The 24684-nt window shown below is 41.6% G+C and overlaps 1 protein-coding gene across 5 annotated transcripts in view; it reads left to right on the top strand.

Annotated features, from left to right (window-relative positions):
* LOC115010420 (kazrin-like) overlaps positions 1–24684 on the top strand; it is a 157654-nt gene that overhangs the window by 118602 nt on the left and 14368 nt on the right. For all 5 annotated transcript variants that reach the window (XR_003832468.1, XR_003832469.1, XM_029434948.1 and 2 more), the window contains exon 5: positions 16874–17065. Coding sequence is in view for 3 of the 5 variants with exons in the window: in XM_029434948.1 (XP_029290808.1) it covers positions 16874–17065 (192 nt within the window). In the remaining 2 variants the exon portion in view is untranslated. The remainder of the gene's footprint in view (positions 1–16873; positions 17066–24684) is intronic.

Here is a 24684-nt window from a genome sequence, read left to right on the forward strand (position 1 = left end):
ACTGGCATTAAAGGGCATTTCTTTTAACAATTTATTGAAACTGCCTTGTGACTGTAAAAGGGAAATAAGGTCCAACAAAAATCAATGACTGGATTCCCAATGTGTGGTACAAATGAGCTCAGCAGCTCTCCCTGCGATCTGCTGAGCAGCCTTTGGGTGTTATAGTGAAATGAAATCTTCATATATTCACATGCACACACAAAGCCTCACAGTCGTCTTGTACCTTCAGCTTTTAATCTGCTGCGTATCACATATTGTTGGCCACAAACACCACTTTAAGTAGGCAGTATTCAGTTTTGTTCATTATGCATAAACACAATAGACACCAAGAGAGTTTTTTTTTCTATTTAGCTGCTTTATTGTCTCCGAGAGAGCGATGGCACGATGTAATGATTATCAGCTCTGCAGAGAACCCAATCCAGATCTTTTTGACTTAGCGATTGATTGACACTTTTGTATTGTAGGTTCATTGTACTGAAGTGTGTACATTGGCTTTTAATGTTAGCTAGATATGAAACAATACAAACTTAGATTATTTACTGTAATATACATGTCCACAGTTTTGTGATCTGCCATTGTTGGAGTCTGGAACATACTTTTCTGGTCAGTGGAGAGTTTTGGAGGCTCCAATGAGCCATGTAATTAAGCATAGTTCACTAATTAATTATTGCTGATTAATTACTAGATACAAAGTTTCATGTACATTCACAACCTGCATTGTTTTGCCGCACTGTTATGGAGGCAGCTTCTAAAAGAATATTTGTGTAAGGTTGCGTCTAAAGTGTCCTCGTTGATTAATAGAGCTTGAGAGAATTAGGACTCGGCACAGAGCTCCAGGAGGCCACAGAGTCGTGTGGGTCGATTTACTTTATTCTGCATCAGCTCACTAGCTTTGTGGCCCACATATTAAATGTTAATATAGATCAATTCACATATAAAGTGTGAGGGTGGAATTACTTTTTTTAATATAATGAATTGTTCCATTTCAATGGGATTTCATCACCTGATCAAATATGAATTATTTATAATAATATTCAGGTTAGCACACAAAGGCTCCGCAGAGAACGCTGCTTTATTCTAAATTATTACCGGCATGAAAGGAAAATAACTTCAAGATACAATTCAATCAGTGTTTGATGAGTCTTTTATAATGCTGCTTTGCCTTTTTTTATGACCGAGTGTGTATCTGCCCTTTTATTTGGGATGACAATTATGGTCTGACTCATCATTTTTACTTATTTCTAAGAGGTTTTATCTTTGTCCTTGCAGGAAAGATTAAAAACGTATAATTAATGCATAGGCTTATCACGTTTGTTTAAAATCTCTTCTGTACGACTACTTGCACATCATCATTCTTTCACCTGCCTGCCTCCGACTGCATGTCACTGCTGAGGGGGTTGAATAAAATGAGCAGACAGAGACTGTGTGAACAAGTGGCATGCACCTGTGTCTGCACTAGTAGTTAAAGTTTGCTTACTTTCCATTTCAACCAGAGACATTAAAAAGAAGAACTAACATGTAGAAGGATTTAAAAGTCAACTTTTTAGAATGAAATGTAAACATTTCCAGTTCATTACAATTTAAAAGGGAGCTGTATTTTAATCCAGTGAATGATGACAATATCCTGTGTGTATCCCTAACTCCACCCATTATCTTACGTTACGACTCCCTTACTGTACTTTGTTCAATTTACTCCAAAATGTTGGCCGATGGCCTTGAAAGAAATCGAACAAATAAATCACGCTCAAAGTTTTTTTGCTGACTGATCATAAATGGCGAAAAAAAAGAACAAACATCAGAGTGTTTTTCTTTGGCAAGTGTTTCCCTCTGCTGTGGTCATTTTAATGGGGATTTAAAGGCATTAGGTTACTGAGACCCTCAGGCAAGTCAACAGCTGGCAGACCTGTTGCTGAGCTGCCTGCCGGTGTTGCACTACACACACCTAGGCTGTGCTCCTCCCCTCATCTGTGCGTATGTGTGTGTATGTGTATATGTGTGTGTGTGTGTGTGTGTGTGTGTGTATGTTTGAGCAATGAACGCTGAGCTCCACCTCTTTACCTAGTAAACCATTTGAGTTGAGGGGGAGGGGCAGAGTGTACTGTATCATTGAAGCCGTGGGAGTCGCCTCGAACAGGTACACTCAGAGAGGGAAAGACACCGCGGCAGCTCCTGGGTGTATTTCCTGGTGTCAACTGAGCCTGGTTTTAGTGGGAGGGAAATACAAATGGACGTGGTTTGAGCGATATCCGCTTGTGAAGAGAGAGGAGGATTCTTGAAGTTTGTCTTTGTGTCAGTCCTGAACGTCTGCAGCACACACCTGACAGATCCTGGACTCCTCTGAAGAACTCCCCTCGGAGGAGGGGATGAAGTCAGACGGCGAGCAGGGAAAATCTGGTGAGTGACAAGTGCAGCCACTTAAGTTTATTAGACGATAGTGTCATGTGAGTTTCAGTCGTGCACTTTTAAACAGTGAAAAGGCAAAGGAGGCCTTGTTCAGTGTCTTTCTGGACTAAAGCGCCCAGGAGGGGAGGAATGTCTGCTTCTTAGTTGGAAGAGTTACACGTTCACGTGCTGGCAGAGTCCCGTCTGATAGCGGATCACCCAGTCACCTGTTTTGCTGCAGAGCCGTTGGGAGACTTTGACCTGCACTGACCTCAGAGTAGTTGCTGAGTAGAGACTCCACTATTAATTGTTTTTTCTGCAGTCACTTTAAAGTTAGTTTGAGATAAGAGTCTTCCCAGTACTGACATGCAAAGAATGAGCTGGTAGAGATGCTGGGATTTAATGTTATTGTGGCTGACCTTTGACATGATCAAAAGATTAAAAAATATGGCCATATCTCGCTTTTTTCTGAGCCTTTTTCGGGACAGAGGTGTCACAGTGCAATCTAGTATTTCTTCTGAGTAGGATGTGAGGGGGTTTTGCTACCTGTCAATAACTAGATCACAGCCTTGGGGTTTTGTACGGTGAAGTTTGTCTCCAAACACCAGTGTTTCTCTGGTCATGTAAAGAAGGCATTGTGTTCTGTTTCTACTGTAAACACTGTGGTCTGGGGTGGTTGGCTGCAACTTTTAGCCTGAATGCACATTCTACATTCACAGAGAATTTTTTTGTTGTGTCAGCCAGACTGGTTTCAGACCTACTTTAGCTGAAAAGCATTAGATTACAACAGCTGAGAAGACTTGCGATTGTGAGAACCGTGCTGCTGTTTTGCTTCTAAATACCTGCATTTTCTCTCTACACTGGTACTTCACCTGCCCTTAAGCCTTGGACTAAAAATAGCCCAAACTCAGAGGTAAAAGTTCACATAAGACAGATACACTCTGTGTTTTTTTTTTGCCTGTTAGGTTTTCCATATGCAACCCAGAGGTGTGGCGTAAAAGTGATCAAACTGTTTTTTAGGACATCGTACAAATCCTTCAGGCTTAACCCCGAGGTGTGATTGTGACACAATTAGTGCTTTCAAAGCAAAACAAACATTTGGAGGCTATGGCTGTCTGTCTTTGCCTAACCCTACTTACTATCCCAGGTGTGGTTATGTATGTTCAACTGTGCACAGTTACTCACCTCTCCTCAGCCTCCTGTGATTACCGCTTATTGTAATTTGCGGTCCGTCTTTGCAAACTGAAATTGTAAAAACATTAGTCATGCAGCCAATTATCTGTAACCATAGCAGCAGATTATGCATCATCATACCTGCTGTTGATGTCTTCCGAGCAGAATAACGGAGAACTGTTCTGGTTTTGATCTTCTCTGCCTTAAATTCACATCGAACAACAGTTCCTCAGCTCTGACACCCCGCATCATTTCACATTACGTTGTTCCTTTATGTCTCGCGGCTTTCACTCCGAGAGAGAGTGTTTCCAGATGAGTGATATGATGTCAGAGAGGGTTTAACACTGTGGATTAACACCTTCTGTGTAGCAGGCTATAAAACACAAGCTGTTGTTGCTTTCCCCCCGGACAGGCCTGTTACTGTCTGACTGACCTGACACTCACTCGGGGTTAAGGTGGAGGCCGTGAACCTGCATTCTCATGCATTCAAATGCATGTCCATCTGTGCATACATGTCATCATGTTTGACTGTGCGTGTTTCCAGCAGGCTCAGTTTGACAACTTTATTGCGTGAGCAGCTGAGTTTGATCCCTAGCTGCGTAATTGCCTTCTTTCACTGACTGTGCTGCAGGTGAATGCAGCGAGTGGCTCCGTCGGGTGCTACCTAGCTTCCTCCCTGTCGTGACAGACACAGAAGACAAATTGGAACTAGTTAAAGGTAATCAGCTGCCCGTCAGAATCAAGTCAGGGATAATGGTAACGCAACTGTAATAATCATGAGGCGTGCTAGGGCAGATTTGCGAGTACTTTCTGAGAGCACAGAGTCATTTTGTATTTTAATGATGTTGGACTAATTGGAGCTTTTATTATTCTCCATCTATCTCTCTCTGGTTGAACACCTCGGCGTCTAATCACATTTACTCCAAAGCAAAACCACTGATTTATTTTGCTGCTCAATTTGTCCCCATCACAAATCCGATTTATCCCACTGCTGTTTTCAGACTCTGTCCGTTCCTCCTCAGCTCATCAAATATGCATGGTGGGTGACAGAACTTGCTCCCTGTAAGTCACTGAGAAGGTAACTCACATTTGCAGTGACAGACTTTTCAGTCTTGCTTCCTTATTTACTGATGCTGTCAGCAGAAACGCTGCTCATTTTGAAAACTGGGAACAAATGTAACTCCATAACCATTAGCTACATGTTTCAGTCCCAGAATATCTTTGAGTAACTCGAGAAGCAACGAGGATTGTTTGGGCACCTCCACAGTCTTCATTTGTCTGACACAACATTGTCACCTTGTCTTGACTTTTGTGGGCGATGGAATTCTTTTGGCAACAGAACATGTTTGTTGACGTGTTTGTTTGTTGTTTGATTTAAAGCAGTGCAAGGTTTAGTCACAGCGGTAGGAGCGACTTCATACAGGTACGTTGTCTCTGTCTGTGTGGAGACTCATCCGCGGTTTGATGAATTATCCATGGTGACACGGTGTCTGCCCTCCCATTTGGCCAATACTATAAATAACAGCACAGTTAGCCTTCAGCACCAAAGGTCATTTCTCAACTATATGCACACAAACAGACACACATGCATACACACGTACTTTGTCACACCTCTGAGCTACCTGTCTCAGCTAATCTGTGCAACCACCTCCATAATGAGTTGATCTTGAACAGGCTTTCTGTGCAATGATTGGCATGAAGCCCCGGTCCTTCTCAGAGATCTCTCTCCCAAAAAACAGAGCTGGTTTATTGTTCCAATTTCATCAGAAAGTGTTGCTTTGTTATCTACATGACTCCCACTCATGCACAACAAGACTGGCATCTGATAATAACTGTTTATTTGTTTGCAATATGCTTAATAGCAAAAACCCAGGGGAAATGAGGTGAACATAATAGCACCGTGTTAACAATGCGTAACAATACAGGAGAAAAAGCCGGTGAAAATAGATGTTACAAAACAAGCTAAGTGTTTGACAGCTTGTGCATTCACATAGATGCCATGTCATCACGGCTGAATGAATGACATGTTCTTCCCAGCACAGCTCATCAAGCATAACCAGCAGCAATTATTGGCCACCAATTAACATTCCCATCATGTTTGGTGTAAGCTGTCCACAAGAAAAGCACAAACTACTGCTTCTATGTGAAGGAAGAACCTTAGCAACGCACCAATTCATTAGCGCACCAACTCAGAGAGCAATATACATAATTAGTTATCCCCTCAAAATAGACAAATCGTGCATTTTCTGCAATAACAATATCCTGGAATTGGCTCTGTGTGTTTTCTCACAGCATTTATTTGCCACCTGAATGCCTACAGATACACAATGCTGGAGGATGATGAATTGCATGGAGTTAATAAGAAGATCACAAAGGAGAATAGTTTCTGCCTGTACCTTCATTGTCACTGTGAAAGGGATGCCATTCTGGCTCATTTGCAGTCTCGCACTTTCCCGGTTGAATTGTTAATGGCTCCATCCAGCCATTATTGTATCTACTAGCTATCTTATCTTCCATTCAACCGTCCGTCCCTCATGACCTGAGCAGCACCTCCTCCAGTTTCATGAAAACTCTGCTGCTAATCTCCATGACGAAGACATTTTTGCAGATTTATGCAGCCTCAGAACGACGGCAATCTCACTGTTCGTTGTTTCCACGTCATAGATGGGAGAAAGACTTAAAACAAACGTGTTGTTTTGATGGATTACTGTCAATTCAGCAGCAAGTACAGACTGCGTAAATGAGAGATGGCTGCTTATGTAACTCTGTAAACAGACACCAACAATAAAGATGGTTATAAATGTGTCATGCTCAGTCCATCAAAGAACAAATGTACTTCTCGAAAGTGAAATGTGTAAGTGAATATATATCTATCTCTGTTCTGAGCTCTGTTTGCATCGTTCTGATAACAGCGATGCAAGTTCTGGCCAGTTTGACTGATGCTATCCACACACACACACACACACACACGAGAGGGTTTTTTAAGCCAACGGACGGCGTTCGCGGTGGAATGCGGCTGAGATTACCGCCTATCTTTCTCTCTGATCACTTTTTTGCTCACTGACGAGCTCTGTTCTAACCCCACTCTCGCTCAAGCTCAGCCCCCAATACTCCAAGGACCTGAAGCATGAAATAGGATTGCCAGCATGTGGATGTCAGATTCTGTGATGTTAAAGCATCGGCTTCTTGATCGACACTGGCTCACTAGAGGGGAGGGATTCATGCAGTGGGTGACATCGTCATTTAAATGTCTTTGATGTGAATTCAGGGTGACGGCCTCGAATTCTGTGGAATTCAGGTTGTAGTTTGTACAGTGAACACATCAAGTCAAGAAAACAAGCTTTGCTGGATCGAGGCTACAAATGTGCAGCTTTTCTCTGTTTTTATAAGATTGTTAATTGAATATTTTGTTTTGGAGCCAATGTCAGACCAAACAAACAAATTGGAATCTCCTCAAATCACTTTTCGGCCGGGGAAATTCTTAGGAGCCATTTTCTTACATTTCACAGGAGAACTGATCCTTTACATGCGTTGACATGTTACAAGGTTCAGTCACATCTTCATAGTTGATAATATCTTCCAACTCCTAAGCAATCATGAGCTCATATGAGGCTAAAGACCATCGGGGATGAGGCTTGCCTTCACATTGGTGTGCTCATCGATAAATAGCAATCCATCCATGTTGTTCAGAATAGCAATATCTCTTCATCACTGTCTCCGTTCATACAGAATATTACAACCTGATTTCTGTGATGGAGTGCCCCGAGGCGAGATGTGGTTTTTTTTTTCTCCCTTTTTTTTCCCGTTTTCATCAGGCGTGACCCTGTCAGCTCCTCAGGCGACGCAGGGATATTGTTCTGCTCATGAGAATTGACTAGCTAATCGTGAGCAAAGCACTCCCAGACAGAGCAGACACTGCAGGCTGCCTTCATCAGTCTGAGCTGAGGCGTTACTACCGCCATGAGCCACTGATGAATCTGCTATCAATGTTCCATAAAGGTGTGTGTGTGTGTGTGTGTGTGTGTGTGTATCTCATTTGAGTTGAAAGACTAAGCACTAAAATAATATTAAATTGCTCAAATCGCAGGCATCCAGTTGCAACCAATTTAAAATAACCATATCAGTGTGTATATCTGTTTATGCTGACCGTTTCAAATGCATGCTATTCAGTTTTTTGGGGGACACCAATCCAGGAAACCCTTGGTTCGCATTAACTTCTGTTCGATATGAAAATCAACCAGCAGACCCTTGCAACCTGCTTGTGTTATGTCACATAACAGTGTGTCTGCATTTATCTTTGCAAGTGTTTCAGGTGTGTGGTAATGCAGCTTAAGTGCTGTTTGATTTAGAAAAAGTCAGCACTGCATCACCTTAAATATCTTTGTTGTTGTTGTTAAAATGTTTAGTTATGATGGAACATACACATCATCTGTTTTGTACTTTAAGAAGGGAAAATCTCCTGACTGTAAATAACACCCAAAGTCGAAAGTTATCTAAGTGTAACATCATTTGCGGAGCAGTTTGTCCAATGAGGTCTTTTTGTGCTCAGGACACAAACAGATTCCCTGAGGAATAAAAGGTCAGATAATGGCTGCTGTTTGCATACATGTCTGCAAAGGGCAAACATTAATCAGTTCCCCATCATGCAGTCAGTAATGTGCGGGGGGGGGGGGGGGGGGGGTGCGTGTGTGTGTAGGAGGATGTTTCACATGAATGAAAATGTCTTAACATTCTCAGCCTCTCTGCTGAATTGAATAATATATCAGATTAAAAGTTGATTCTCTTGAAATAAAATGTGTTTCTATAAAGCCATCCATAACACCATTGAGTTTTGTATACCTCTCTGTGTCAATTTTATAACATTGTAGATTGTGGATAAAACCAGAAAATGTATGTGCTTCCTGGGATATAATCATTACAGGGAAATGGAACCGTGTCGGAGTGGGTGCATTAGCCCGGAGGCTCTCCTGCATGTAGTTTCCTACTGAATAACACTGCTGATTCTCGTGGATTTTATAGGAGTCTCGCTGGTAAAGTGCTGGCTTGGTGGCTCATTGCTCTGTCACACAGACTGTAGAGGCAACGGAAAGAGAAGAGTCAAAAATACCGACTGAACCTGAAGACCCCGGCTTGTGTATGTAGGAAGTAAAAACAGAACATTTCATTACTAAGTGCATCATTACAGTTCTTTTATCTCATCACTGTAATGAAGCTCTTGTAAATATGTGACACTGTACAGGTTCCGGTTGGGCAGGAGCTCCACTGCTGCCCTCTGAGCGCGCTCTTTGGCTCATCACTGGAGCTTACGAGGAAGTTTTGGTCCTTGACATTATTTAATTACAAAAGTATAATTTAAAAGATCTGCTGCTAAATCTCATCAGACTAGCTTTCTCAAATTAATATCTCTTTTGTTTTCGAGTATATTGAAAGGAGTGCTAAGGAAGGTCAAGCTTTTAACACAGCGTGGCTTCTCTGAATGGGGTTTTAGAGAGAATCAGTTTGAATGTAATTATTCAAGCTGGGTCACGGCTGAGTTGTCAAGTCCAAAACAAATAAGAGGATGTGGGCTGTCGCCTCCCGTCATGAAAGCACTTGCTCGACCCCGACTGCTCTTTCATTCCCTTTTTCTTTTTCTGATTTGGGTTGTTCTTTTGTCCTGCACTACTGTGGTACAATATGCTCTGCATTCAGACTGCGGATACAGTTTTACTGTACATACATGCTTCTTTACGTCATTGTCCTGTCATTGAATATAACATTCTTCATGAAGATGTGTGTTTGAAGGAATCTATAATGCAGCACTGAAGCTGCTATTCCGTCTCGTGATGTGTTCATTTTGTCCGGTGGGATATTATATTGCAGTAATGGAAGCAGTACATACACATAATGTGTCTAAATCACAGTTATTATGTGAGATAAATATTGAAGTTAGTGAGCCTGCTCCGCGTCCTGCATACGTGTGCACCCGTTATATAATAGCAGCCATCACCTGCTCTACACCGTCAGTGTGGGCCTGTGCGTCCTCCCTCTGAAAGCTGGCTGAATGAGAATTCTGTGGGAACAATAGGTCCGTTAATTGATTTTGTCTCCGGTAACAGGCAAAAAGTGAACCCCACCCCGTCTCTCCCTCCCACTCACTCTGAAGAGGGAGAACCAATCTAAAAATGTCCCCCCTCTAGACACTTACTGTCATTCCCTATCAATTCTCGACCTCAAATCCCGTTCCAGCCTCGTCCAATTTCAGCTGCCTCGTGGCCACTGGACTCTCTGACAGATTGCTGGACCTTTTGCAACTTGTGGTTTCTAAATCCTGCTGTTTTTGTGGAAGTGTGAGAGGAAGGGAAGAAGAGTACAGGATGAGAGAGTTTGTGGGAGACACTGAGTGACTTGTAGACAGAGAGATGCTATAATGTGTCACTACAGAATGACATATACTGATTACAATGTCTGAACATCCTTCGTAGACTCACACAGTCAGAAGAAGCCTTTGTACTTTCTTTAAGAAATGCATGTTTTCTCCTCAAATGTATCATCTCTTTTTTGCACCATTAAATCCAGCAGCTGACAGATTTTGGGTCACCAGAGAAGTGCTGAAATTTTGGAAAGATTTTACGTCTGGTTTGTAACATAGCGAAGCTGTTACTCAAAGGGCTGCAGGATTATTCAGGAAGACAGTTTCAGCAATTTTGCTTAAATCATACAAATAGGAAATGACACTGATAAGATTCATAATTCACTGGTACCAACTGCTTGTCAGCTGATGCATGGGCGCTATTATGCAAATGCTCACATTTAAGCAGACATTTACATCAGTGGCTGGGGATGGAGATTTTATTTACTGTTTTCGATGAATCATAATGGCTTGAGGCAATCCCATTTATGGAATTAGAACGGAATGGAGGCAGACGGAGGGAGGGTCGATGAATGCACATATGTCTTCCCAATCGAGTCAGAGACAACGATCAGTCGTCATTAGCCCCAGCTTAATCCCTGTGGCACTTCACGTTTGTATAAAACTTCAGTTGGAGAAACACATTAAGCCTGTACTATTTAAAGAAACTCCTCCTTTAAGACTTTGTGTATTTCTTGGTGTTAGGAACAGAAAATGCAAACACCAGTTTTTGTCAAGTGAAAACTGCAATACATGACGTATATTATTGTATTTCTACTCTTCATTATTTGTTTCTTTATCTTCTCATGGTGTATTTGCTTAATTTCTATTATAAATAGCTTTATTTTGCTCATAGTGATGAACCTTTCACCGGAATCTGCAGTTCCCCTCGACTGTACGGAGCGTTACAGTGAGTTTTAGCTCAGTTTTAAGCTATTGTTAGTAACTGTTCTGGCTAAGCACCAAATGACAGGAAGACACAGTTAGCCACTAGCTGGTGAACATCTATAGAGCCAGGTATTTCCCTCAACAGTTGGTAGAGACCCAAAACAGATAAAAGAAAGAGAATACTGGGCCTGCTTATGTCAGATGCTCAGAAACGCGACGATAATGTAATGATAATGTTGCCACATAACTGCTAGATGTATGAATAAGCGACTGTTTATAGTAAAACGGTTCACCATATCAACTTGAAATGTGTTGATAGCTTCACAAAAAGTGGCCCTGACGCACCCAGACGTCTGTGAGCGTCAGTCTCCCAAGTCTTTGCGTTGTGAGGCGACGCAACAGTCGGCCTCAGGTCTGCGATGTTGGTTTGGTGTGTCTGGGCCTTTAAAACATTCATCACAGGTTAGAGACTGACCTCCTAGTTTGCCCTCACATTGCCACCGTGCAGTAAGGGGTTCTCAAACACATATGATTGGGTGTTGGCTTGTTGACAGCCTGTCTGGTCCTTTGGCTACTTGTGTTTCATTACCTTGTATGACTTTGTTTTAGCAATATACTGGTTTCCAGATCTCAAGCAATTAAATCTTATCAATGATATCATAATTGATTAATATAATGGCTGCAAAAATGAATCCCAAACTTTAGTCCTGGATATGTTAAAGGTTCTCTATACAAAATTCAGAGCAGTAGCTAACATGCAAACAGTGCTGACAGACCCAAGTGCAGATGAGTGCAGTGCAGATTGACAGCGGTTAGCTAGCCACAGACGGGACTCGCATGCTCTAACATCCCATGCGTGGCCGGACCGACTACGTAAACAAAGCGCAGAGAAGCTCGGATTACAACACACACGGAGGGAGTGTGACTTCATTCTCTGCAGAGAATAGTTGCTAAATGAATGCTCTGAACGCCATATAAAGAACCTTTTAAATGTTCAACTATATGCTGCTATACCGTCGGTCAGTTTTATGCGGTAGTTGTCATTCAGGAGCAGAACATGTGCTGCCTCTGCCAGCCAGTGGAGAACAGGTGGTGTTGAAGGCTGAGCTAACAGCAGAGATTCAGCAAACACCCGACCCTGAAACATCCTCTCATCCCTACGAGTACAGAGGTTGTGATGGCAACAGAGTCACATGCACACACTGCAAAAATAAAACGCAAACTGTCTGTGTGCTCACAGTCCTACACACGGACGGAAACATCTCTTTTTACATCTCTAAGTAATTAAGGCCGGAAGGTTTTTGTTGACAGTTGAGCGGGAGTGCAGCCGTGGTTATTAAAGGTGTGTAACATTTAAATGTGGTCGCTGTGCTGAAAAGATTTCATGAATAGAATCTGAAAAACGCATTCATATTAATTTCCTCTCAGGGTAACACTTTTCTTCATAATTCATTTCACTAGAGGCGGCTGTGGTTCAGGAGGTAAAATGGGTCGTCCTCTAATCACAAGGTTGGAGGTTTGATCCCTGACGCTGCATGTGGAAGTCCTTGAGCAAGACACTGAACCATAAGTTGGTCCCTATGGGCATCCATCATGTTTTGTGAAGAAGAGGCAAATTGTAAAGCGCTTTGTCCTTTGTTGTTGTTGTTGTTGTTTTGCATTGAGATGTTTTCCAATGGCTTCTGTCCACCAGATGTGTTTCACAAATAGTTTTATGGACTGAAATCCAAAGAACATCAGAGACACTTGATGGCTGCTGCAGTATCATATACAGCACCAATGTGTTTGTTTATTTACATAATATTATTTTTTTTTAATGAAAGCTAATTAAATGTAAAAACTCCAACAAACAACAAAATTAACAAAAGATTATTACGTTCATTTGCATATCCATAAGAATGCTAATTTATGAGCCTCACACTTCCCCTTGACACAAAAGTTGGCAGACGACCCTCCATGGGAATGAGCTGCACAGAGTCCTGGAGGGGAGAGCAGAGGAGATTACACTTATCAGGAAGCTCCCACTGTGACTGTCATTTGTAATGCAGAGCTTATAGCGCGGGCTTCTTGCCAACCTAGAGACGATGCGGACATTGAAAAATAGGTGGCTGTCCTCGCTCCCCCCCCCCCAACCTCTGACTGTCTTATCTAGAGAGCTCCAGCCCTGTGCTCACCTGCACCAAGCTGGAAAAGACAATAACATATCTGTTTCCACCTCACACACTCTGCTAATAACTGCTGTGGCACACTTGGATAGTTTATTCTGCAGTTTCCTATCATAGATGTTGAGGGTACTTTTTCATTCATGTCAGTACGAGGATGTAAAATCTAAATCTTCTCTGCATTTTTCACAAGTTTATTTTTGTCATGAAGCATCTGTGTCCCTGTGAATACTGAGAGAAGATGATAATTGGTATGTCTGCCACGTCACACATGCAGCATGCACAGTTTGAAAGAAGGAATTCAATGTAATTTAATTTAATACGCTTTACTGGTATGATATTTGACATGTGTTGCCAAAGCTCAATTACCATTGAGACAATGATTAAAATAATCATGATGGTGTGTGTGGTGCTTTACACACTTCCGGAGTTAACATGTATGTCGTTCAGTCGACGACTCGGTCTAGCACTTCGTAGGCTTGAACACTCTCGTGGTAAATGGACGGCTTTTACAACACGCAGCATTCAACCAGAGGCAGAGGCTTCCTTCCAAGGTGCCACCTGCTCATCAGGAGGGATAAACATTCACACAGCGTTGGCCATCGGGAGCAATTTGGGATTGAGTATCTTGCCCAAGGACACTTCGACACTCGCCTCCTGAGCCTCACAGTTGTTTGTTTGTTTGTAAAGGATGTCTGACAAACTCATGTGATGTAACGTATTTAATACATAAAGCTAATTCAAAGTTATTGCTATAAAACTTAACATAGATGTCATTTTAAGGTAGATGGTGACGAAGGTTTTGGTCAAAGGCAGAAGAGAACATAACATGTTTTAGTCACTGAGAGTCTTAAACCAGTTTGTGTAAGCTCTACGTAACTAACATAACTAGATGTTTATTTTCTTTGTTTGATTTGAACCTTAAACGGTCAACAGACAGCTTCCAATTTACACTGTCTGCTATGTTGTTGAAATCCCGTTTATTTTCAGTGTTGCAATGTCCCACTGTGTTAAACAGCAGGAAGTGTAAAAATTACACCTTAGCAGTTTGCAATGACAAGTGAAGTTTCCTCTCTTTGTTGCAGCGGTGAAATCCATTTCTATATAATTCTGTTTGGTTCATTATCTATCCTTCCACAGTGATCAATCTCACAGCTGGGTAATATCTTATTGTATGGTGAAGTTGTGGTTATTACAACTCACCGTGGGAGGTTTTAAATCAACGTCTCTATATTTCACATTTCAAGATTTGCACCGGCGACCTTATCGCCAATTATTGAAACATATGAGGCCAAAGAAGTGGGTTAATTATACGAGGGAGTGAGGGTCGTATAAACCATTATTGTTAGCCAGTGTTTATGGGTTGGCTATTAAAGATAAAACCCACATTCTCAGTGTCCTTGTCTTTTATTTATGACTCCCCGTTGTGCCACCTTGCACAATCAATACATGCAAACTTAATGAGTAATCAAATCGAGTCTGTGTGTATTATAGGATTTTTAAACATCAATGAACTGTGTCTTGTGGTGGGTGGTTTCCAGAACGGGCCGGCTCTTTTGGTTTTCCAATAAGGGTGTTGCTGCTTGAGTTGCTCTGCAAAATGTGGTTCTATTACCGGGTCCATTAAGTATACCTCCGTGTAATGACACTTTACTCGCCCACATTTTTCTCTTGACCCTTCTCCTAATAACCCCTTTTACATTTAATTTTTGTTATTTAGCGGGCATCTCTTATCCTCAGCCAATGAGGGCAGCAGCTGCACGTCGTACAACTTGTGATCTGGTCTTAAAGGCTCATTTTAGTTTCAGGGGAGAAAAGGTGAGAGCTAGAGTGATCCATGTGGTGCTAAAAACGCATCAGAGCGAAGGCTGCATACAGCGCATATCCTCCATTATAGTTTGTTGTCGCAGTTTTGTGTTGAACCGCCTCTGCTGTCCTGATGTAACGTATCAATCACAGCTGTGGAGGCTGGAGGAGAAGATGGGAGTGTAACACCTCGGCTGTGAGAGGAGTGAAGAATGCAGTTTACTCTTCACTCCTCCTTAGTGTCATGGCCGAACCACAGGATTAAAGATAAATGTGTCATTCACATAGCTGACTGTCAACAATATACAACAACAGTAAATGGGTCACAGGTGACACATTTAGGGAATGCACAGAAATACCTCCTTTGTCATCATGTTCACTTCAGCTGCGATATTTTAAGACATTGTTTGTGGTGGTGTTGTCATGAGGAGCATTATGTTGTACGGTATTTTCATTTTGTCTGAACAAAATAATAGAACCGCCCCATATAGATGAAAGACTAATGCCTTGTGTTTATGGAAAATATCCATCTGCGGTTCACAGATCTGTGGACTGACTCACTAACTTACAGATCTGAAATCCTTCTGTGGGCAAATGCAATGCTTTTGACCAAAGTCTCAATTTTTCTTTCAACTTAAAGTCTCCAAAGCATTTTGGATTACTGTTCAGAGTTTCTATGTAGAACTCTCTAACAGTACGACCCATCCAATTCTGTGACACAAGAGGTTCAGCTTTAGGAAAAAATAATTCCTACTGTACGTACATGTCTGCATTTAAAAGATTCAAGGTTCAAAACCTTTGCTACGTATGCACAGAGAACTGCACTATACTAAGACTTTATTGGGTGTCCTCTCTGAGATATGGCATAATTAAACTTTGCAAAAAGAGGCTTACTTATTGCTGGGACTACTGGGACTGTAATAGCCACACATTGTTTTGTGGGAATGTAAAGTTGCTTAATATTTTCCAAATGATCATTTACAGATCTTTTTAACGGTGAAAGACACCACATAGTATTAAATGGGCAATATTGGCAAATTGACTGTAAGAGAGGATTATTTCCACTTATCTGTATGTCAATTCTTACTATACATGTTCACACATAATGATAATCCTCCTACCCTTTACCAAAAAGCTAAAGTGCAATCTGTATTCTGTCTTGTATTTCTCCTCTTTGAGTATTTTGGCATATTCAGTCTCCTATTCTCAGTTCTCCCATTCATCTCTGATGGATTTTATTTTTTTCAGACAGTAATATTACAGCTGGGATGTGGGAGTATGAAGTGTGATTTATGTGAGGCACTTGATAGTGGAGCCATGTGAGATGGGGCTGAGCGGTTTTCCTCAGCCCCGCCCCTCCCACCCCCTGCCCTGAGGAATCATGAAATTGAGCAGAATGACTTTACTCATCCTTATATAAATTACTCCCCATATGCTCCACCCAGCCAAGCACATTTATAATAAAAAAAGACTTAGATTAAAATATATTATGTTTGATGTGAGAACTTGAAGTGTGACATTTGTCTGTTGTGGCTTGTTTATAAATCGAGTGATGTCTTCTCTGCCGCTGATCCTTTGAAAGCACTTTAAAAACATTCCCAGTGAGTCAAATGGTAAAATCGATTTCTCTCTGTTGCTGTTTTCATTTTATTTTGTGGGGAGGAGCCTTTTAAAGCACTGACTATTAAATGGACACACCTCTCTCTACCTTTCTCATAATTGCTGCCAACAGGTTCAACAGGCAGCAGCAAAGATACATTTCATTATAATATCAATGCCTTGTCTCTGCTCATCTACTGGACACCACCCACCCCTGTGATGCAGTTACCTTAATTTCAAATTAAACCATGACCTCCTATGGCGACGTTAAATCAATTTTGCGTTTCAAAAGCAAACGCACCTATATGAGATTGAATTCCAGTTTGCATATGACCTTTCTAGCTCCTGGAATTACACTGTTACTTTGGCTTGACATCTGTTAAGGCTGTCTGGCAAAATCAAAACCACACACATTTACACTCAGTTAATATTTGGCCGCGTTTTGATGTCATTTTGTTTCTGTGTGTTGTAGTCCTGCTACGTGAGGAGGTGGCCCAGCTCCAGGAGGAGGTGCACCTGCTGCGGCAGATGAAGGACATGTTGAGTAAGGACCTGGAGGAGACCCAGGGAAGCTGCTCGGCCGACGTGCTCTCCGCCACCGAGCTCCGCGTGCAGCTGGCCCAGAAGGAGCAGGAGCTGGGCCGAGCCAAAGAGGCTCTGCAAGGTAAGGACCTCGCCAGTGAACAAGAAGCTGTGTGTGTTATTTAAAACACTATCACAATTACTATCATAAGATATGTACAATAATGCTGCGAGAGATAGAAGGCCAAAAGTATTAGTGGATCATTTTAACAGCTCACTTCGGTTGGTTCCATCTACAATAGTTAAAGACATTTTAATGATGTATTTATTTAAGTAATCAACAAAGATTTCTCTCTCTCTCCAACGTGCAAAAGAGGAGACAGTTCAGTACACTTACACACAGAACTTATTCAACAGTAAACACATAGTACTTTGCTACAATGAGCAAAGAACAATTGATATCCACCTACTGAACATTTGAACAAACGTGTACATTTAGAAAGCCCTAATTTAATGAACACAACAATATCAGTAGAGTGGGTGGGTTTGCCCTTTTGGAGCGAACCTGTAAAAATATTGGAATTATGCAAAGCAGAGTGATGTTGCCGCAAATCTCACTTCCTACTCAACGCATTCTGTAATCATTTTGCTCCCAGCTGCTTCAGGTTTTTAATGATTGTCACTCAGACCCGCTGGGTTTTGCTCCAAAGGGCTTGAAATTTGTGCATTTTTACTTGTTACCATCATTTTAACATGAGGAGTTAATGCTGCCCATTAGCTGCACAATGGGCCATTAGCATGTGTTATACTCCAGACATAGAGTAATATCATGGGCTGAGAAAGGACACGCATGCTTTAAATGTTTAAAAAAAAAGCCGCTTCACCCTGCAGGCAAATCACGCTGCTCTGTTCCCACTCTGCACCGCCCACGTACCCTAATGTACATGTAGCACAATGTACTGTAGAAGCTCCACTGTATCACCACTGTATGCTGCGTTCTGAATTTAGAGATGAAGGAAGATGTGAATACAAAATGTAAGTGTTAACATGTCTGTATGACTTTCTGCTTCTTCTTTTTTCAACATAAAAACTGTTCACAAACCACCTGACTTGAACTTTCCCCAAAATAATTAAAAACACCTGGTAATGTATTTTGTGCCTTTTTGTTTTTCTGCTGATTTAAAAACAAAAGGTGTCAAATATAGATGTTTTACTCTTGAGAAAAATATGTTCAGTAATAGTTTAATAAAAAAGGAAAAGTTAATGTTTTAGCTGCTTTAAATGTACTGACATATACATTAACCTTGTGACTACAGGTTACTTATCTGATAAAGTACTAATGTATAGCTCAGATTCCTCTCTGTTGACGACCAACAACCACAGTCTTTCTGTATGTGGAATGGGAACACATATTGACTTAGCACAGGGTAAAGTAATGAACAAGTTCTGCGACGCAGTGCTCAGTGTATTGCAGGGCATCAAGCAAAGATGTCATCAGCGTGGCAGTGAATTTTCTTTTCAAAGACAAATCGCCCATGGAACGAGGCAGAGCACAAAACCACCATTTGATATCAGACAACACACAACATGCTGTCAGGGGATTTTGTTGCTGCGACATTTAACTTGACACTTGCTACCTACGCTTTTTTGGAAGAATTGAACAAAAACAAAACAGACTGGGGCGGAGTAGAATAAAGCAACTCATCAAATAAATACTCATCTCTTTTTCAGCGGGATGTTTGGCTGTCGTAACAAACGGGCTCATACAGTCTATGACTCAGGCCTGTTAATGAAGGCCAAAGCCTACAGAGCCCAGCATGCACTGACAGCAATCAGCAGCTAATACGAGCTTTATAAAGGGAGACTTTGGTCGGCTTACGAGGTCCACAAATGTTAAGCAGGGTGGATCTCGTCTGCAATTAAGATGGGGTATGTGGGAGGACAAAAGGAAATTTGCTGTTGACATATTCAAGTTCAGTTCTGTTGGAGTTGCTTCAGAGGCACATTGAAGCTCTGAACTTGGCATTCCTGTTGCTATCTTCTAATTGTTTTCTCTCTTAAAGCTTTTTTATATAAGCCTTCGAGCAGAAGTTGAGTTCTCGGCCCCCGTGTGACCCGTGAATAAAAAAAGAACAGTTATTTCCAGCAATATTTCTAAATAATTTATATTTTTGCATTGTTATTTTCCTCACGACCGGGCCCGTACGACAGTAGCTGGTTGTCACACTTCATCTTCAGACAGCTATGAAAAGCCAGCAGAAGTATTAGCTAGCTTTTTGCCCTTTGGTTGCATTTGGTGGGTATCAGCCAGGCTTTGTCCACGGCAATATTAACAGTTGTGTGCGAGCTGAAAATGTTCTTGTTTGTGTTGCTTTTCCAGATTCTTCCACCAAATGCATTCATGATCTGTGCTGGACGGTACTGGGGACAATTGACAACATGTTGTGTGTATTATTATGTCGATGATCTTAAAGTCTCTTTGCATCTCTTTGTGGTTGTTTTGATCTCTCCAGATGGTCTTACACTTTGGGCCTGTGCCCCTTCCATATTCACAGGCATGCCGGCCATTTAGTACAATGAAGAGGCATTTTTATTGTACGGCAGGTTATTGTCATGATAAAAACCTTTAGGGCCGTTGTAGTGCACTGTGTGCCAGATGCACAAAGACGTAGGACACTGTTTTCAGCATATTTCTGGGATGGGGACGCGGAACATCTGTGCCTGAAAACACATGTTTAAAAGGTCATACATATCCGGCCAAGGCTAAAGGCAGAAATGTTTGTACCTGTTTCGGATGGCCGACTCAAGGGCAGGACGAAAAGCCTGCCATCATACCGAAAGGTGAGACGCAGTGAACTGTGCAAAGGGGGATGATAGTACACACTTTCAGTCCTTCCTCAAAGGCATTCATGGTGTTGACCGATGGACGCAGGTGGGTTAATAATGAGAGAGAGCTTGACAGAAAAGTTGAATCCCTGCATTACTTGGTACACCTACGTGGCTGATTAAAGTGGTTGTATTGTTGGATTGTCTGTGAGGGAAAGTCACAAAAATTGTCACTTCCCCTTCGATTCTTTTTTTAATCTGTAACAATCCCGCAAACACATTCTCTCTCAAATTACTTTTTGGTTTTATCGTCTTGCACACATTTGGATGAACTTTACGTTACTATTACAGTGTATTTTTTAGCCTCTTTAGATTTAAAATTCTTAATGTTTTGCAATAAATGGGCTTGTTCACTGGTCCCAGCTCAAGTCTTCCTCCCAGAGAAACAGATACCTGTTTGTGTGTATATTTCCAATGTTCCTGAGGCCTAACATTCTTTGCCTGATGACCTTTTCGGTTTGAAGGGTTAATAATACAGCAAAAAAAAGCCTCATTAGTTGTTGGAGTTGGAAATAGTTGGGTTTCAAAGTGGCTAAAAAAACCCCAGGCTTAATGTTCTTGATGAAAGCTCATTACCTACAGCCATTTCCGTGTGCTGCCAAATGATTGGAGGCAAAATGTCGACTCTATTTGGTTTCCCCCCCGTCTTCACAAGGCTGGCATATTGTGCGCATCCCACCAGATGCTCTGGCAACGCGTTTTGCTCAAAGAATGAGAGTGATGTTCGCAGAACTTAAGCACCTCGGGGGTTTTATTGAAGGGATACCAACAATTATTGTGCAGCAGAGTAGCTTTGTGGTTTTTTGTTTTTATTTCTGTATTTTCCTGTTGTTCTGTTTTGGATGAAAAACCAAAAGACTTGAGTGATTTTATAAAAATAAAAAAGTAGCGTGATGAAATTCATCATCCCCTCTTTTACTCTCTGCCTCTTGAGATAATAGCTGTTTACGTTGGGAATGGTTGAAAGAAACTGTGTTGACACTCCTTGGTTCAAAAGGTTTGCGTGCAGATTCTCTGACTAAAAATATAAATAAGAAATGGAGAACCCGAGAGAAATGAACACTTTTTACTCTTCATTTTCTCCCTCGCTGCCTCTTCTTGTGTGATGCCCACATTGTTCCGATGTTAAGGCCTGAGCTCACTCCCACTGTATGCCAGACATTAGCCTGTGAGCACTATAATTGTAATCGTGGGTAATTGCCAACCTCTCTCAATTGCAGGTTTTGTTATGATGTCTGTGGGCAGCCGATCCAACCCAATAGCTGCTACATTGCGTCAGTTCATCTTCCCAACGTTAAAGTACACAAAGGACAGAAACTGTCTTGACGATCTCCAAAGCCTTAAGTGAAGGAACAAAAAAATATAAACCAGTTTGGCTGAGGCAGTTGGACTGTTCTCGAAAAGGTGTTTATAAGTTTACTCGGCTCCTACTTCCTCTTCAAGTTGTGTTCAATGAATTTTGAAAGTGTAGCTGGCCCTCGATAGCGTTTTTAATTAGCTATTTCCGCTTTGGCTAACTACTATCACTGAGGGACTCCCAGTCATTCCAGAGCTTAAATGAAACCACTATGTATCATCAAAGCACAGTCTGCCTGCTCTGTTTGGTGTCATTTCACGCTACACCGTACTCACAAAGCAGCTCTGTCTTTGACTACAAGGCTTCTGCCTTCACTCGGCGTTTAAACACCAATACACACACACTCGAATCTCATCAGGCTACTTAACCTGATTACGTTCAATTAATTGCAACGATTTTAGCGTTTTTTCTTTAAAACATTTTTTAAAAAAGATCACATTGGATTAAATTGAAAACTCATTCATAGCTAAAGTGTTTCTGCAAGTCTTCGGTTATTTCTTCCCCTCAACCCATGGCAGGTAATGAGGACGGGTCTGCTATTTAATTTGCACCACAATCTATTCAAATGGTAGGATCTCTAGTGAGAACACATGCTTGCATCACAGCGGCCCCCTAGTGATAATCAAGAGACATTGTGCCAGTACCATTGTGTCAGCTGACCCGCTCTATGTTGCATAGCATGCACCTGAACCACAAGGCTCAGCCTCTCTAAAGATTACAGTGGCAGTAAATGTTGTTTTGGATCCAGTAAAGACAGAGAGGTGAGTAATGAGCTGCTGTTAGGGGATCAAATCGTGATTCTCACCTTGGTTCCCTAATGTGTCAGTTCTGCTGCTTAAATAGCTTGAATACACACTAATTCACACACATACACACACTTAAATCCCCTATTAGTGAGCAACGTTTGATGCATTTTTAATAGCTGCCTTCTAGGTTGTGCAAACACTTACAACAAGGGTCAAACATCATTGCTGAGGTTTGTAGGTTCGTGATAAATCATTAATTACCGTGTTTGAAGTCTGATACAGTAGTAACACGACCTGCTCTACGGAACGGACTGTTATACAGCACCAATGCAGATATCAACCTCATGCAGCCAGTGCGTTTGTTTCTACAGAGGAAGTGAGGAGATGAGCACTGTGCGGCTCCGAGGCTCCTACTTCATTATTCAGCTGGCAGATTTAAAATCCCAAACCGTGAACAATGGAGTCCCTCCAATGAGCCGATGTCTCTTTTGTTCTCTCCCCCAAATAATTATGTTAAGAGCTGACTAAAAGCCTGTCCCTTCTCCTTACGACTGGAGTTCTATGGAGTAGGGTCAGTGTGGAGTGGTTTCATGCGTTAATGTGAAGAAGATAATTTTCTCAGTGGGCGTTGATAAGTGGCTCTATCTTTTCCATCCTGTTCGTTGTTGCAGGTGAACTGAACTTTGCTAAAACACAATATTTAATTCATTAAAATAGATAAAGATTCTTTGAACATTAATTTCCCTTAAAGACCCCTGTGTTGTTGGCGTACCCTTTATGTATCAATCTTTTTCAGACTACAGACACAACTTGATTATTGGAGCGAGTTGGAAACCGAAAGGCAGGACATGTTTTTCAGCTGAAATCATGGCTGACATTTTGTTATATTTGTACCATAATAGATGGGGCACACCAGATAATGAGGGTTGTTATTTCACCAGAGAGAAGCAGTGAGTGGGAGGAGAACAGCGGACCACGGTGATCGGTATGAACTGCAGGGAACAAGGTGGCCGAGTTTGATTTAGTTTCTTTACAATGAATGAATAACATTTGATACTTGAATTTACCTCGAATCACCCACAGAGTATTCTGCCTCACAACATGTATTATATTCATGTAGTGTTTTAAAGTGATACTCCGCCAAAAGTCTATCCTTTGAGGATCAAACAATGACCCCCTGTAGGCTTGAAAGGTAGCTGTCAACAGTTTCTAGTTTGCTGTTTCACAACCAACAGCAGCTTTGGTCAGCTTGAATTCATGTCACTTACAAAAAAAGAGGTTCCTGCGGTGACATGTTTCCACAGGAGGTACCGACACATTAAAGTCTCTTCCTTCAGTATAATGTGACTGGAACATACCCTGACCCTACTGCTATACTAAGAGGGAGCAGAACGACACATTATACACTCACAACAAAATGAAAATAAACAAAACAAAAGTACAAGCTGCTCAATTAGTAAGCAGCTCGCCATCTTATCTTGTTGCCGATCCTTCGCTCTCCTGACCACCATACATCCAATCATTTATCTATATCTGCTTACTATGCAATATACGTATGTTTCTCTCTTTGTAACCTATATATTTATTATACGTTTTATTTATTTAAAAGGAATAGGTGACATTTTGACAAATCCGTTTATTCTCTTTCTTGAGAAGACGGATACCACTCATGTCTCTACGCTAAACATGAAGCTGGAGCCAGCAGCTGCTTAGCTTAGCTTAGCTTAGCATAAAGACTGAAAGCAGCGGAAACAGCTAGCCTGGGTCTGTCTGTGAGAAGCAGCTCTGAAACTTAACATTTTATATCTTGTCAAATTGGTTTTAAGGTGCAAGGTGAGGCACTGTGTCTTTGTTGGCCGCAGTAGCTTCAGCAGAGACTCCAGTGTTTCCAATTTCTGTGCTAATTTAAACTAACCAGCAGCTGGCTGTAGCTTCAAATGTATCGTACATGAGTGGCACCACTCATCTCATCCAAGTATGAAAAAGAAAGCATATTTTCCACTTGCCTTTCTACCAGCCTGTAGGAGCTCCCTGAGGAGTGTAGTGCAGTAACTAATGAGTTGTCCTACTCGTTGCAGCCATTCAAGCCCTCCAGTAACAAAGCGTCATAGAAGAGCCCAGCAGACACTGCAGTGCACTTTAAAGCACAAAGGGCTTTGGTAGCAGAAGAGCCTTCGTATGGTGAGCTAAAAAATATATGTGTTTAGAGCAGGGGTGTCAAACATGTGGCCCCCGCCCGCCAGAGGTTCCAGTCAGGCCCGCGGGATGACTTTGCAAAGTGTAAAAATGATCATAAAGTAAAACACTGTTCCAGATACCTGTGACAAAATGTTTTGTGCCTTTGTAGACACACTGATCTATAAGTTGTAATGCACATGTGTAAATGATAAACTGAGGCACAATATTGTTGAAATTGCACCTTTTTTTCTTAAGACAGTTCAGGCTTATAATGTTTTGTAAAAAGATAGTTCATTAAATTTGAACATTTTCCGAATGTACTTGTATTTTCTTGCACTAAAACGAAGGGACACATTTGGAGTTGTCGTTATTAATAGGTCATTATGCTGTGATTTTCCTGGTCCGGCACACTTGAGATCAAATTGTGCTGTATGTGGCCCCTGAACTCAAATGAGTTTGACACCCCTGGTTTAGAGAATGTGTCAGGAAAGTGTGGTACATACAGGCAGATGCTTTTGTTTTTAAAACCGAGCAGTGAGAACAGTGACTTGCACTTTGGATGGTGAATGTTTGTCCTGATCTGCTCTTTCTTTT

Source organism: Cottoperca gobio, chromosome 7 (assembly GCF_900634415.1).
Source record: "Cottoperca gobio chromosome 7, fCotGob3.1, whole genome shotgun sequence".
In the NCBI taxonomy this organism is placed as follows: Eukaryota; Metazoa; Chordata; class Actinopteri; order Perciformes; family Bovichtidae; genus Cottoperca; species Cottoperca gobio.